The sequence below is a fragment of the Blennius ocellaris genome, assembly GCF_963422515.1.
Source record: "Blennius ocellaris genome assembly, chromosome: 1".
Taxonomy (NCBI): domain Eukaryota; kingdom Metazoa; phylum Chordata; class Actinopteri; order Blenniiformes; family Blenniidae; genus Blennius; species Blennius ocellaris.
Window position 1 is genome coordinate 35,783,798 of NC_137650.1, and position 17,485 is coordinate 35,801,282.

The window sequence follows — 17,485 nt, forward strand, 5'->3', positions numbered from 1 at the left end:
CCCAGAGCCTCAGCTGGAATAGATTTCTTATCACACCTCTCCCCGGTCATTTAGCGCTTCATCATAAAGGAGGTCTTTTACGTCTCTAATTATTCTGCTGGTTCCGAGGCGGATTTTGACGCTTGCGTCCAGAAACTGTTGAGTGTGTTTGCTTTAATCACTCTCCGACCGTCAACAGGTTAGGTGTAAATTGGAAGTTACAGCCAAGCGTGAGAGAGTGCATGAGCCTTTAGTCCACAGGCTCTATGTGATTACTGCTCAGGACAAATGCATCACATTTGCCAAACAAGGATAAAAGATGGCATTTGAGAGACGAAAATTGAGAAATGGTGACATTTTAAACGGTGTGTCTGTGGAACATGGATCATTTTTGTGTGAATTATGAAAAGAAAGGAAGAGGAATTAATGACAGACGTTACAAAGCAGAGCAGCCACACAACTCCAGCTCAGACAAACACTGTGACACAATGAATATATTGATAAAAAGGACAAATCACTGAGTGCGCTCCGCGTTTCTCCAAGATGATCTGAGCGTTTTGTGTCGACCTGTATTATTCACGAACCTCCTATTTTGGTTCTTGTCAAAACCAATACCTCCATCTTTCCAGATCTCGCTAATACTGGGTGAACAATGTCTCTGAGCACTTTGGTTTGTTCCATAGTGAACCAATTATAGCCCATTAAACTGTGGAAAAGAATGAAATGAGGGACTGGGTAGATTACTGGTGGCAGCTTAATGATTAGACAAGTAGTCTCTGACGGAGAGCCGAATCCCAAGGCAGGCTGGGAGAATCAGAGTGGGCAAGGTGAACGCGGAACTCCTCATCTCTGGATCACTGCAGTCTTGAGCAAGTGCTAAACTGCCTGAGCGGAGCTGCTGGATACGGGACCATGTGATCTGTCAGGGGCAGCTCCCCGGTGTGAAAGAGCACAACTTTATGAATGTGAAACAAGCTGTTGCTAAGATAGACCGTGGCAGCTTAGCAGCTCCTCTCTGGATAAACACAAACACAATGGCAGCCGGGATTGAAGGGGAGAAGAGGAGCGTTTAAAGGGCCGGTACCACGTCAACCTGCCTCGGTCTGAACCAGCATGAGGCCAGATACAACAACCAGGCACTTGTTGGCTGTTTATTGAAGGATTATGTAACGCAAGTCTCACAATTGTGTCGATGAGTCAAAAGCTTGTTAGAGTGGGCATGAAGCACACACACTACAAAAGACAGGCTGCAATCAGTGGCGATTGCTTGAAGACTGCAAGGGAAGCGCAGCGTCCCCTAAATGTCAAATAAACAAGTGTTCGAATATGTACTGTTGTGTGTACATCTCATTGACTAAATATATGACAGAACGCGTTCATCTTTTGTTCAGAATCAGCTCCTCATAACAGGTAACTGACAGTGACAAAGGGACTTCGACACTCAGACAGTGGAGACTATGGTGGAGACGCTGAGCGTCGATGGACTTCAGTGTGGGAGAATAAAGTGCGTTGTGCCACTGCAGTGAAATAAGACGGTCATTGGATAAATGCTGGGCGATGTTCCGCCCATCGGACGCCGAGCGTCTCTGGGGGTCTGTGGAGCAGCGGGCTGGCTTCGGCTGGTCCAGACGCTGGGCTTCTGCATGATGATTGGACGATCTGTCTGAGGCCGAATCCCTTTTTGATTGACAGCGAAATGAGACAGTACACCGGAGCGTTTTTTTTCAAATGTTTCATTCCGCTGCTCTGAGTTGACAGGGAGACTTTACTGATCCTCTCTTAGCGACTTTGTGTCATGGATGCAGAGAGAGAGGACATACAGGGAACTGATATGAGGAAGGTGGATTCAGGTGAAAGAGGAAATTCGAAGATGATCCACTGCTGCAACCCTTCAATTGGGAAAATGACCAAAAAAAAAAGTGAAGAAGTCCAGTTTCCTCCCAGAAACATGTGTTTGAGGTGAAGTGGCGGTCTAAATTGCCAGTCAGTGTGACTGAGAGAGTGTGTGATCTATCCAGGGTGTGTACCCCCCCATTATCATGTGGGATCAGCTCCAGCGCCACACAGTAGTACAAAGCCATATAAAAGAGGGATAGACGCTTTAACTCATTGTTAGACCTTCGACTTCAAATCAGACAATGTGACATATATTTCGTTTAAAACTAAATTGTCATCAGCATGTGTCAAATCAATCAGGTATAGGTTAAGAAAGATGATCTCAGGAAAGAAAAATATAGAAAAAACACATTAAATCTATGAAAAAACCTACTTAAAACTAAATAAAATCTGAGACAGACACTCCCACGTACTGCTTTTCAGACGAGTCCTCTCATCAAGTCATGATGAGTTGCTTAATTAGTTCTTTCAACGACTGAACTGTTGGCGACTCTGATCAAACTCAAGGTTGAATTTGAAAATTAGTTTATTCATTTCAGAGGCCATGAATGCCACAGTGCCATCCCTGCTTTTGAGAGTCATTTTTTTCCCCTTGATTTAATACAAAGTGTAATGTTTTGACTTTCACTGTGCGCCTCGCTCTATTTTCTGACATCCCATAGATCAGGAGTGTTCCCAGTTGTGGGTTGGGCCTCTCTGGGGGAGAACCACAGAGATCTCAGAAGAGGCCAGAGCAGCAGAACAAGTCTGGGGGTCAGGAGGAGCTTTGAAAGCTCTAAACCCGGTGTGTCAAACATCCGGCCCAGAGGAGGCTCCAATCAAGGATGACACTGTGATGCTGCTATGAAAGCTAGCAAACTGACAAAACCCTCAAAGCCATGCCGTCACAGTGAGTTTGTACAAAATATGCAATACAATAGCTCTGGAAGTTACGCTGACGTTTCACTGCATTTTATTTTGTACCAGAAGCTATCGTTACAATTGACTTTAGGTTGAGATTATACTAATTTTCAACAGTAATTATTTTTGTTTTGTGAAATTATAAACATTTTCATCATGTATGCTGTGCAACACAATGAAGACAAACTTTAAAGCTTAAATCTAAAGGTTATTATTGCACCATGTTACCTGAAATTGGAAACAGAGTGAATCCACACTGTACTTCTATATCCACATTTAATAAATAAATGCCAATATCTCTGCCATGAACACATATTTGCACGCATGCACTTTTCTCCTGCGCAACACAAATGATCTCACAGCTGCTCGGCAACGGCACGGCATTTAATATGCAGTGCGATCGTGACAAGGTAGGGTGCCCAGCTTTTGTTTATTATGGTTATACATCTTGCACTTCACTGTAAAACAAAAAGCCAGGCCGTCCACTAATGACTCATCGCCGAAAGAACACAAGCATCATGTTTACAGGGACTGAGCAATTAAGCGCCTGCCAATTACAACAGTGACTAATATCTGCAGCGAGTGATTGAAAGTGCTGGACCATGTAGCAGCAAAGAGCTTCCTTACACCGTCGCTGGGTGTGAATCAAATAGCAGCACGTTGTGTCAGAGGTTACTGGTAGGGTGTGAGCTCTCTTCTTCACAACACAACCGTTTTGTTTCACCCTCTCATGGATTTGGTTCCAGCAGAACAAAGCGTTCCCTGACTTCCACTGTACAATCCGTCCTCGGCGACGGGCGGCAGGCCGACGCCGAAACAAAGTGATGAACCTCCTGAAGCATTCAGGAGAAAGTATGGAAGGCGCAAAAAACGAAAAGGAGCAGCCACATTAAATAAAGAGGAGAGGACCGCCGAGCACGGTGAATATAAAACATCTGAAAGAGAGAGGAAGCAAGACCCCCTTTGGGTGCTAATGCTTTCTGCACATATTAAACAGTTTCCCAATTCTCACTTTCTGTGATTGTGACTCAAAGAAGTGTCCAAATTGTTTTATGTAACAGTAAATGACACAACAGATGGCAAACTAAGCCAAACTGGAAAAGCATAAAGCAGAATAAAAAGCTAAAAATACATTCAAATGTCTTGAATACAGCTCACACGGTTGCCGTTTAAGTGCAGAGTGTGCATTGCCACTTGGAGTATAAGTCTCCCCTCCTGGCACAGAGGGGAGTGATTATATATTGTCACTGCGGTGGGCAGGGAGGACTTCCTATTGCGGGCCTTATTACGGCCGGGCTGAGGGAACCTCGCTCTGAAAACACTCCACCAGTCCGTGCTCTGGATGTGAAGCATTGTCCATTATGTTGACCAGTCCGTGCAACGTTCTTGCCTCAACAATCAACTCCAGGGGACACAGAGGAGTCCCCGGCACATTACCACAGGAGTACTCAGCACTGTGTCCAACACAGTTTTACTTCATGAATATCTGAAAGTAAAAACCTAGAATTCATTTTTGGCCTCAACCCCGAATCTCTGTGTATCTCGGCGAGGTTTGTAATATTGGATGTCCAATCGTCCGCCTGTCTTCTATACCAGTGTTATCCAGTTCAAGCTGGTACTGTACCTGTTTAAAGCAGATCCACGCGGGACTTGTTGCTCGTCCATCAAAGGACAAAGCACAGAGAGACAAACAGGTCCCAGAGCAAGCTACTGGCATGAATTAACCTTTTACGTAGAGTACGTCTTGAAGAAAACTAAAGTATGTGGACAAAAACCAGGTATGCTGTAAAAAAAACAATGATGTAATGATGGCCAATAATGTATGAATTCCCCAATAGTGTCAGAGTCTATTTGATCTATTTATCATAACATTTTTCCAATAATCTAAAAAGTTGATACATGAAGGCTCACAAAAAATATTTTTTTTTTTAAATGTAAAAGTGTCAATATTGCAATAATACATAATCCAATCATCACAGTCATTAATTGAGGCTACAAACTGTGCAGCACTACATTATGGTTGTAATACAATCTGACTTCATTATTACATTATTAGCCAGTTGGGATGCGCCGGTACAACTTCTTAAAGGAGAACAAGCACAGGTACTAAGTTTTAGCCACTTGCCGATACGGGGTACAAATCACGAGAACTTATTAAATTATGCTTTAGCAGCTTAAAAGTTCTACTTTGCTCTCAACTTCCCAAAATAGGATATCCACCCATTATCTATTTCGCTTCATTTGACTGAGGATTGCAGGTGGCGAGAGAAAGAGACACTCACACACACGAGCAAATTCACAAGATTAGTTTAATCGTTGACACGGAAAAAGCAGCAGCATAATGGCTTTTGTCCTCATTCAGCACTTGTCCACATTATACTCTTGATCGCTGATAAAAGTCGTGTTTAAAATAAAACCAATCTGCTCTTTAGGATTGATAAATGAAGTGTTTAAGACGACCTTCCTATTGTAAAGAGAGAGACTAAGAGCCATGTTGTCTATTGAGGAAACATTGAGGACAGTAGTTTATTATATGTATTGCTTTTTTTTAAAAACCCATCCAACAATATGCATTTCCAATTAATTAGAAGTCCATCATTCTGTCTAGATTTAATGCAATAGATGCAACTATTTATGTAGTTTAATATAATACATTAAACTTATTGAATCTGCAGGTTCTTTACCAGGCGCTCACTAAAACATGATCAAAAAGATTGTTTAGATTTTATTTTTACAGTTTTCTATATTTCAGGTTTATGATCAGATACCATCAATTAAATAATCCTACAATCCATTGTTTAACTATACATATTACTTCTATACATTATTGAGTGTGTTATTTACAGAAGAAGTACAACAAATATTAATCATAGCAGTGTTGGGAAAGTTCAGTTTCTACATCAACTAGTTCAAAGTTCAGTTCACAAATTATAAAATTAACTCATTCAGTTCACAGTTCATAATTCAGTTCCAAAAATGAACTAGTTCATAATTTGTTGTTTGTTTTTTTCCAATATGTTGCCCTCAGAATACTGGCATTTCCCTCTTGTTACCCCCCATTCAATCAATCTAGTAATCAGCTGCAGCTTCACACCCTGACAGTATATTCTGCTAAACATGCTGCTTGAATCGTCTTTTTAATGAGGAATTATTAAAACAAAAAAAAACAAAAAAACGGACAGTAGTCCTTTAGGTGCAAAGGCAAAAATAGCAGGCAGCTTTTACAAACAAATTACAAGTTAAAATAGTAAAACCCTTTACAAGAGCATTGTGGACTGCAGTGGACTGGAGGTGGGAACCAGGCTGAGCTAAGAAACTTAAAATGTACCTCAAACTGCAACATTCAAAGTGCAAAACATTTAAACATTATTTATCTATGTCACTTTTCAGTTTTTAGTGAATAGATTTTTTTCCTGACTTGTTTGCCCAAAGAAAAGTTCTCGAACTCGGGTCATAAAAGAGCAATATTCAACATATTATTGGCTCGCCATCGCCGTGTCTTTTGATTTTTTTTTAGTTACTCCACATACCTTGAGAGTCTGGCAGGATGCTTTCTTTCAATGTGCCCTCTGGGGTTTGCTGTTGATGTTGCTGATGTGCCGAGTTGCTTCTTGAAACCCGGCGGGCAAAAAAGGATCCACCTGGACCATCACTGACCTTTTCATACAATTCTTTTAAGTAATCATACGAAGATGAAGTGTTGATCGTGGAAGCAGAGTCTGGGGAAACGCTGGCGTCTTCTATTTGTTTTTGCCGTGAAACGTCGCATATTGATGACTCGCCTGTGCTGCGACTGTGGTGGCTGCGGTTGCCAGATTGGCTGTTTTCCCCCCGGAAAAGTTAAGGCCGGTTTACTGTGTGCTTTTAGGTGGGTTTTCAACTGGAAGGCTCTGGAAATCTGGCAACCCTTTTAAAACAACGTCAAACTGTGAGAGTATTTGCAATAATAGATACTACCTTTTGCTGACGTTCACGTGCAGTTTTTCCACAATTTTCCACGTGATTAAGATAAAACCATCAGTCAGGTTGCCGACGCAAAGGAGTGGTGTTTATGCTCCTGGAAGGAATAATGCAAAAAAATAACAGCTATCCTGATAATTAGCACAATGAAGTTTCTACATCCCAATGAGTTGTTTAATTTACTTGTGTTAGTTTAGAAGCAAATCATAAAGATTTGGACAGTTAAGCTCATAAATGAGGTCAATGGCATGTGCCTGAAGTAAATGCCAAGATTCTATTTTTTTTTTTTTTCAAAATGTTCTTGATCAAGAAAGTGAAAAGATCCTTTTCAGTTTAACTTGTGCACAACCGTCACAGCATGCTTTTTACTCAAAGAGCTCCAGTTTGTACTGCAGGACAGTAAAATACAATGGTAAAAACGTGTCATAACAAGTAACCTATGACACACACACACAGAGAGAGAGAGAGAGAGAGAGAGCTGGAAGAATAACCACTGCTGTCATTTCAGATGTCTTCTGAGAACACGGCACCTGAAAGAGGCCTTGAATATAAATGACTTGGCGAGTCTTGGTCGTGGCCCGATCACGGTCCCTTTTAATTACCTTCTCATTTGTAGGAGCCACCTAAGGTTCTGTTTATTGTAGAGCACTTCATTACTGTCATGTGGCCAGTGTGGTTGCCATGGTGTGACCATTACGGCGTGTCCTTTGAATTTCAATTATCACTTGCAGTCTGATCTATGCAGAGGACATTACCAGACTCCCCAAATATCACTTTGCCTCATCTTGAGGACTCAAACCTCACCACTGAAAGTCTTAGTTGTACTATTGCGTCTCCTGGATGAGTTCATACAACAGTAAGCTGTCAAAATGGAAAATCATTCTCATTCCTCAAGTAATTTCCAGACTATACAACTGTGTCTTATTGAACAGCTCAGATAATGACTGCTGCACATTATAAAGATTGTTTTGTTTTTTTGCAGGCCAACTAAATAGATTCTCCATGTGACACTTGCACAGCGTCTCAAGAAATGCTCAGAAAAGTGGACAAACATCCAGGATAGGATCATAAGGATTTTAAATTAAAGCAGATTATTTCAAATCATAAAAAGCTCAAATAATATGCCAATTAAGACTAAATATATCCCAATGTCACCTGGAAGACTAAATAATGAGGCGCTGATACTACATTGATTAACATGCCTCAGTGTTCCTTCTCTTGTAATATATGCCTGCACCACAAGATGGTGCATTGAGTCAATCAAAGACGAAGCTGGAGGAGTAATGAATATGTCCTTTGGCCCAACTCTGAACCTTTGCAAACAGAGAGAAGATCAAGATGAGGTTGAATAATATGTCAAAAACATATTCGGTTTGCAAGATAAACGTCAACAATATAGAAACCGTAATAGAATGACTGAACTGCTGTGCATTCATGTTCTGCCAAAATGAATCTTATATTTACTGCCAAACTCAAATCTATATCAGTATAAATATGATAGAAAAATGCAATGTATCGCAAAACAAAAAAAAATTGTCTGATTAAGAGATTCAAGAAGTGAATTCGACTCACAGCTCTCATCGTTCTTACCTGACAGCTACTGGGCAGAAGTCAGAAGCATAAAAATCCAGGAAAATAAGCAAAACGACACAAATTCCTCAAACTGCACCACTTCGGCAACACTGCAGAGGCGTACGAGAGGAAAATCAAATTGGAAAAAGGAAAAGTCACAGCTGGTGTAAATTAGAGAAAAAGCAGTAATATGGAAGAACAAATGTCAAAGAACAGGCAATGTGTTGTCCCTGAGTGATAAAGACATCATACACCTAAGTGTTTGTATTTATCGCAAATCACATCACAATCCTCAGCAACATTATCACATATTGCATCTTGGCCCGATATCGTGCAGCTCTATCCGACGCTGCCACTCAATCTTCACACAGAGCGTCTTCTGAATATCAAAAGACACGACAATGTATTTGGATATAAATAAGGAGCCAGTTCATTGAGACAATGATGGAGCTCGCGCTCGATAACAATCGACACGAATGCCTACATAGCCGGTCTCAGTTAACACAAGCAGACTGCACTCCATACTTACTCTGCTAAGCCTTATTTGTTTAAAACAGCCCTTCTTTACACAGATGGTAAACAATGTCCACGGATATTTCTCAGCTTTGTCATTATCCCAGCCAACGTTTCGCAGTCCCATCAATGTATGGATCGGCGTTACCATCGCCCCTTGGTCGATGGCTACATCTAATTTCACTCCTGCTCCTGACTGGATCTCCACTTAATTCTGGCTTTTGACCACGTGGTGAGACATTGTTTGCCAACCTGTACATGTCTGTATATGTTGTGTTTCATTCAGGCATTTTAAAGCGGCACCCTAAACAAGATTCAGCCTGCGGGTGCCCGTTCAATGAAATATCATGTGGAGTTTCTCTCTGCTCCTGTACATCTTGATTGGATTTATTCATTGTCGCTTGTAAGAACGTATTGATCGGATGTAAATGACGATCTGTGGAACGTTTTCAACTCGGCAAACATGACGCACATGGAGGCATCGTCTGCTGGTGAGATGAATGAATTGGAGGCCGGGTAACATTTCAATACACTCGGAAAACAATCAGGGAAAAAAATCACTGCACAATGAGATGCCGCATTACTCTGGAAGCAATTGCTTAGGAAATTAAATCCTGCAGAAATACTGTGTTCTTAACATGCAGCCCAGCTCCTGCAACTTGGGATGAAGTGTGTTGCATCCAGAGTTTCCCTCCACTGAAGTATGCAGATGGTTTTTTGTGTGCCGTCACCCTGTAAGGATTGGCTGGAATGACTGCTTTTTCAATGAGCTGTGGATTGTCTCTTCAACACGTCAACAGACCTAATTCAGTCTCGTTCCTATCTTGTCCACCTTTAGCATCAGCTGTTGGTTTTTCTGCAGTACTCCAGGCTTTTGGCACTTTTGCCCTGTGAAGGTCGGCCCCAGTTGAATTTTAGGGGGTGAGCAGGGTGCACCTTGTGAAAACACTCAAGCAGGTGCGACTCGCCCTGGACAAATGGGAATGCTCTTGATTTTTGCCTTTTTACAGGGGCATGATCAAGACTACTCTATTTAGGGGGAGAAAACATTCATACAATTTGCTCACTGTCACGTCGTTTCAGTATAATTTATCGGTTAGCAATAATGATTTCATCTTGACCCTCACTATTCTGCCTCTGATTGGTTCATCAGCCCTCATGCTGAGTGGTAAACATAGACAAACCCAAAAAAATCAGTGACTGCAGTGGATGTAAGAGCCAAATAGAGGAAGAGGCGGGGCATGACTTCATCATCCTAGACAAAGAAATTGTTGCGTACATGCAGCAGAGTGGAGCAGAGGTTGTACGCAGAGTGTGACGACAGGAATATAGGGGGGTATACACTGTATAGTATAGTACAAATACCCTGGACTACATCACTGGCTGCAAGTGTGAAACCAACCGCACACCAACTGACTCACACATTGAAAGGTTTAAGCCAAAAAGGCTCCTGCCAACAGCTGCACTGGAGCCAGATTCAGTGACTCCTTCTTTTTCCAATAACTTCATAGATATGCAAGGATCAAGTATTAAAGAGCAGAAGGTACTGAATAAAGCTGATTTCATTAACATATTTACTTTACCATTGTACCAACATTTCTAATCTAATAAATAACAGTTTGGTTTTCTTAATTAATTCGGTCTACTCTCAGATCAGACAACCAAAATAAAATTTGCTTTGAGATGCAAAACATTGTTTATAAGCCTAATGTTCCACTGTATATATCCGTGGTTTAAGTAGCATGCAAATACGAACTGTAACTAAGAGCCTGTGCCATTTCTCCAGCTTTTAGCCACATTTTCAGCCATTTAAGATGTTTCTAGTGTTTTATTTGGCCATTTTTTAAAACTAATTTCACTCATTTCTCTATGATGAATGAGCCTTTCTTTTTTCTCCAGCATGTTTATGTTTCCATTGAGATTCATCCAAGGTCAGTTTACTGACAAATGCAGTTAAAAACTGATCACAATTACAGATGAAGCATATTTGACCTGACAGACTATTGAGCAATGCTTTTCTTTAAATGTCACATTATTCACGTTAAACTGTAAGCAAGGATTGCTTTTCAAAGACAGTCTGATGTGGAACAATGGTGAAAATATGGTTAGAATGGTAAACTGTTCAGTTATGTGTAATTTACGGCTCCAGAGGTTGCAGCCTCCTTTCCCCAACGATTTGGGTCGTAACATCTTGACTGCTTTAAGGATCACCGCTGAATCTAAGAACTGCTCATAACATTAATAGAAAGGTTATCATAAAAAGAAAATGAGAACAGTTAATACTATCATGTGGTACTGATTTTAATCTTTATTCAGTTTCATCATTAATTCCAATGCCTGAGAAAGTACTTTCCATGTCTGACCTCCTAACATTAAGGTGAGACCATTTCATTTATAACACTTATCTAAAGACATACATTAATGTAAAAAGCTATGCGTCTGTTCTCTTATGTTTAATCCAAGAGTCTCTGTAGTCCTTTTAATTGTCGTCCTAAATACTCGTAAATATTTGATGTCGGGGAGATCCCACCGGATTTCACTGTTTCCAAGAAGAGTCTGCTAAGGTAAGAGACATCAAAAGCCAGTGTCAAGAAAATGTGTCAAATGTTTCAAGAAATAATCTGAAAGGGAATATTTGAAAGTGTAAAAAGGTGGAGCTGTTTGATCCGTATGGAGGCGGCAGGAGAGGAAAAGGAAAAGGAAAACAAGCCGAACGCAGAGGAGCCGTCTCATTGGAAAAGCTCCCGGACCCAGAAGTGGACAGCCATGTCTCGGAGGACAGGTGTCAATGCAGCCTTGTGTTCTGCCTAAGCACCCATTGATTTTCTTCAATGACACATGGCCCCGCGCCACTATTATGTGGCCTGACTAACCCACTCAATTCATTAAAACCAAATACATTATCGAGCGTGCCTGTGTGGGGACGGGCAGGCCAACAAACGGTTAATTTGGCCTGTTTTACAGTCATGAGAATATTCTATAAACTCCATAAAAATTGATATGTTTAGACAATGACATTATTTAAAATGCATGTGTTGGCATTATTAATAAAACTGGGACGTCATTTTAAGGATTTATGGGCTTTAAAACTGAATGATAAAAACACTAAATAACCCAAAAGAAAAGTGTCCCCGGTACACAAAAAGTGACAAAAGATTCCACTTTCATTATTCCCGCTCCTTAAGGCAAATCTATCAGGTCACACGATGAAGGTTGCAGTTAACATATGAAATGGATTCTCTCACGCACCGCTGACGAGATGATGGTGAATCAAGCGAAGCGAGGCAGAGCAAAGCGAGCGGCTCGATAGCACAAGTCACAATTCATTCTGCCGCCGCAGACGCACCTCGCAGTCAAGTCTCTCCGGTGTTACACTATTACATCAAAAATATTTTTAAAAAAAAACGAGGATGCCAGAAATGATAACCACTGTTTGGGTCTGCGACCTCCAGAAGAACGGTGGAAATATGAGAGGTGCTTGAAGAAGCAATCAGCTCATGAAAGGTTTGGAAGACCAAAACAAAATCTACCTACCACTTCATTACCAGGTAAATGTTGGGCTTTGAAACTGGGAAAGAAAAGATAGGAATGGACTGCACACGGCAAAAAAGGTACAACTCTAAATCAACACTAATATTTAATACGTTACTATAAATGATCATTGCGACGGCAGAGCGGCTGGAAGGTGTGGCTCAATGGGACGACAGTACAGCAGGACAATATCCTATTAATTACAGCTGGCTATTAAAGGAATCTCTCAATCCTGAAGGCCAACAGGTCAGTGCTCAAGGCACAAACCACACAGTGTCACCAGGAGGTGGATTCATCGCTGGCCGGACCTTGACTGCACATCGCTTTCCTTCTTTATTTGCCCCACATGGTCTCTTAATCCACCCTGATGTTATCTAATCAAACTAAATCCTTTAAATGATCTTAAAAACCGTGTGTTGGACGAGGCTAACAGCAGACACGCGGACCACAGCGGGAAGAGTGGGACGACGACGGAGCAGACAGACGCTTTGGATCAACTAATAACCCCGCTCAGGGGAGACCTTTAATTCAATTCATCTGTGGCAGTTGGTAGAAATGAAAAACCTTTATAAAACAGGAAAATAGAATTGAAGCTGTCCTTGTAGAAGCTTTGTTGTTGCTCTGGTTATAAAAAAAAATAACAACAAGGTTGTGTGAAGCAACCTCTTTTATTGCAACTTTAAAACATGTATCGTTCAACGCGAGTGTTAAAATCATGTTGGAGATGGAAGTTCAACAAAAAAGATCATATTTATTTGCACTGAAAATAATTATCCCAATATCAGCCTGTTTGTCATAAGTTGAACTATAATTGTAATATCTTGCGTAAACCTGCTTAAGTTTCAGCCTTGGACCTTTTAGATATATGGGTTTGTTTTACCTGCTGCTACTTTGAGTGACTCACTACACCACCTTGTGGAGCCAATTTGTATTGTAAGTAGAAGTTAGCAGGATAATATTAAAAGGCTTCTTACTTTAGCAGGAAATCCAGCGGCAACATCACTAAATTATGGTTCAGATGACATTGTGACTGTTCTTGTGCCTCATTCGGCTGATTATACAAAGCTATGCTACGTTCAATTACACAAAAATATTACAAATCGAACTTTTAAGGTTTAATTACAATTATAACTTTAAACTTTTTTTTAAATCAAAACTTAGAAAGCTCTTGTGTTGAGAATAAAAGATGGCAGGAAAGGGCATTGACTTGATTAATTTTACTATTCCTTAAAAGTATTTTGAGGTTTTTTTTAATTACACTTCAATATTAGCTGGTCATACCTGCTGTTGCATTAAGGCAAAGTGTGCAGATCTGTCACTGCAGATAGGTTGACGTAGTACCACCTACTGGCTTTACGTTCTTCTCTTTCTTAACAAGTGAAGTCTCAGACAGTCACAGATGAAGCATCGCGACTGTCCGGAAGAGTCCTCTGCCTTTAACGGAAAAAAAACAGCCTTCCAAGCACATTATTCCTTATTATAGTTTACCTCCAAAACAAAACCATTGAATAAAACACTGATTATATCTGTGGGTTCTTGTAATTATTTTCTCATGACTCTCACCCTCAAGAGGTAGCGCACACTCTGTACTAACCTGCCAAATTACCACTGTAGTGCCTCGCACTCCAATTAGCGCCCAGATTATCACCTCAAAGGCCACAAACTGTTTAAAAATAAACTGCAGGGGCAAATTTTCAGAAATAAAATAAAGACAAGGGCAATTTTAGCTATAAGGCTGGAGAAAAATAGCCGGAATAAGCTGTGTATATACATAAGAAATAGGGAGTGTTGTTTTTCTTCTCATGCATCACCCAATCTGCACATCTTTCACTTCAACCACTGAGAATGAAACGCTAAACCAAATTTTAGTCAAGGGGCTACATGTTTAATCTGGACTGAGCCAGACCAGGAAAATAGTGTCGTGATAAACGTTATCATTTAAACTGGAAAGCCTTTCACAGTATATGTGATGAAAATGTTGACATTTTCGATAAACCAAACAATTACTTCAAAAATTATCGACAATCTCTACAGAGAGCAAATATTATTGGTACTTTCTGGTCACAAATGAGGGACTTCTTTACTCTGTAAAGATTTAAAGCTCCGTAATCTGATGTGTAGAAGACGTAGAGTATGAATACCACGCTGGAAATCATCAGGATTCGCAGGCTGCGATGGGTTGGTCAGATTCTAAAGACGCATGACGACAGGACACACAAAGTGTCCATGAGAGGGACTCCAGCTAGGTGGAGGAGGAGACACCAACAGCAGCAGAGCTGAAGGGGCGGGTCTATCAGGGGGGTGGAGCTGAGGTCTCTCAGGACCAGGTTGGGTCTATCAGGGGGGTGGAGCTGAGGTCTCTCAGGACCAGGTTGGGTCTATCAAGGGGTGGAGCTGAAGCCTCTCAGGACCAGGATGGGTCTATCAGGGGGCGGAGCTAAGGTCTCTCAGGACCAGGATGGGTCTATCAGGGGGCGGAGGATGGGTCTATCGGGGGGTGGAGCTGAAGCCTCTCAGGACCAGGATGGGTCTATCAGGGGGCGGAGCTGAAGCCTCTTAGGACCAGGATGGGTCTATCGGAGGGCGGAGGATGGGTCCATCAGGGGGCGGAGCTAAGGTCTCTCAGGACCAGGATGGGTCTATCAGGGGGGTGGAGCTAAGGTCTCTCAGGACCAGGTTGGGTCTATCAAGGGGTGGAGCTGAAGCCTCTTAGGACCAAGATGGGTCTATCAGGGGGCGGAGCTAAGGTCTCTCAGGACCAGGATGGGTCTATCAGGGGGCGGAGGATGGGTCTATCGGGGGGCGGAGCTGAAGCCTCTGAGGACCAGGTTGGGTCTATCAGGGGGCGGAGCTGAAGCCTCTCAGGACCAGGTTGGGTCTATCAGGGGGTGGAGCTAAGGTCTCTCAGGACCAGAATGGGTCTATCAGGGGGTGGAGGATGGGCCTATCGGGGGGCGGAGCTGAAGCCTCTCAGGACCAGGATGGGTCTATCAAGGGGCGGAGCTGAAGCCTCTCAGGACCAGGACCAGGACCAGGACCAGCACCAGGATGGGTGTAGTGGGCCAAGTATCATTGGTCCCTGACGTGATGAGGAGGAGGGGGAGGGGGTAGGAGAGAGTGACCTCTGGTGAGTGTCTCCATCTTCTGCCTGCTGGTTTGGACCTGGAAGGTGATTCAAATCTATTTTGCCTCCAGATTGATGAAAGATAAAAGCTTTCTCTGTGTTTTTCTCCTCAGACAAAGAGGCTTTTTGGGACAGTTTCCATTGGATTGCCGCTTCTTCATCAGAAACGTCCTGACAGGAGGATCCAGTCGATACGCGTCAAAAGGTACATTAGCAAAGCCTCCATGCTCTTACTGAAGAATAGAGCAAATATAAACAAACTACAGGCATGATGAACTGAACTGAACTGTGTTTACAGCAGCTTCACCAGGAGACCAGAGACAACACATCAGATTACGGAGCTTTAAATCTTTACAGAGCAAAACTGAAAGGATCCCCAACAACCGACAACTATTAATATTCTGTCCATCTATTACATTATTAATCACTACAAGAGCAAGTAGTCAATCTTTGTGTACAAATAAAGTAGTAAATAAGCTGCAGCTTTGATCATTTTCTCTCATTTCCAAACACCCTTCCTTCTCATTGCATTACATATTGCACCCTTGGTACCTGCTTATTAGCCTTATTTGAAATCTAAGAGGAAAAATCACTGGAGTTTTTAAGGGTATGCGAGTGCTTAATTTGCCAACTGCAAAATGCTTGAGGTTAAAACATCAATACAGTCCCTGGTTATATGACTCATACATCATCGGTCTACCTCTCTGATATTGACAAATATGTTGGACCGAAGCAATAACCTTGACTTTCCCTGCCAATCTCGACCAGGCGCAACTCCCGAGGCAAGATAAACACCGGGAGGTCTCTTTCTCGTGCTCAGCATCACATTACAAACATGGAAGTCTTTGTCTAATTAGTTGAAATAAAGAAAGAAAGCCGTCTGGAATCCATGAGCAGCCTCTTCCTCAACAATCCACAGATTTACCAGCCAAAAAAAAAAAGGAGGGAGATGAAGATGGTATTGAGACGTTTTTGGGTGAAAAAGGAGGGGGGGGGGGGGGGGGGGGGGTCGGGAGAAGGCAAGTTTTATAATGCATGCCTTCCTGCTGTGTGACGTCTCCATGGTATAGTCAAAGCCCTGAATCTCCTGGTGCGGCTCTCATTAAGGCGGTGGTGTCAGGCTCTGGCGGGGAGGGACATGATTTTATCAATGATTTAATTCATCATCAAAACTCTCCACATATTTCTCCCGTCATCCCTTCGTCTTGCCCATCACTCTCTTCCTTTCAGCCTTTTTTTTCTCTCCAGCATTATAGTGACTATAACCACACACACACACACACACACCTGCTCTCTCTTTTTTCTTAAGGCACTGCAACACAAGTAGCTTTGTCCTTCTTGCAGTTCCCTGACTTCAACTTGCTCCTTTACAAAGACCAGCAGGCAGCAAAAAGTCACACACACACAAAAAAAAGCAATGTCGCCACTGTTCTGGAGGAATCGGAGGCAAATTCAATGAATTACCACCACAAAAGGACAAGTGTCTCTCAGCCTGCACGGAACTGAAGATAACAGCTTAATTCAACAGATATAAAGATATTAAATAATAATAATAATAATAATAATAATAATAAGGAAGGAAAGGCTTAAGTCTTGCATGTTTAGTACAGAGAACATAGAGCCAGGAGGAATGAAAGGATTCCGAGCAGATTAGTGATCTAACAGTGGGTTTTTGTTTGAGAGTGGGTGAAACTGAGCAGAGAGGAGAATAAATCACATTGTCCTGATAGCAGCCGCTCTCCGGTCAGAGGAGTCTTACCTGGTGTTGAGGCTCAGAGCTGGACAGAGGAGCAGTACGCAGATCGCCTGGATGGATTTCATAGCTGTCTCACACTCCCGTTATTTCTGCGATGCCTTTTTCTCTCTCCTCTCTCCCCCCGCTGCCTCTCGAGCTCTCCCACCGGCTGCTGGCTCTTTTAGCGCACTCCCCCCTCTCTCTCTCTCTCTCTCTCTCTCTCTCTCTCTCTCTCTCCTCCACCTTCACAACACACTCTCTCTCTCTCTCTCTCA

General features: G+C 42.1%; 1 protein-coding gene across 1 annotated transcript in view; it reads right to left on the reverse strand.

The window, feature by feature from the left end:
• luzp2 (leucine zipper protein 2) overlaps positions 1 to 17,296 on the reverse strand; it is a gene marked incomplete at both ends in the record, with an annotated part of 197,397 nt that extends 180,101 nt beyond the window's left edge. The window contains one exon of the mRNA XM_080501168.1: positions 17,235 to 17,296. Within this exon, the coding sequence (XP_080357294.1) occupies positions 17,235 to 17,296 (62 nt within the window). The remainder of the gene's footprint in view (positions 1 to 17,234) is intronic.
• Positions 17,297 to 17,485: the final 189 nt, after the last annotated feature.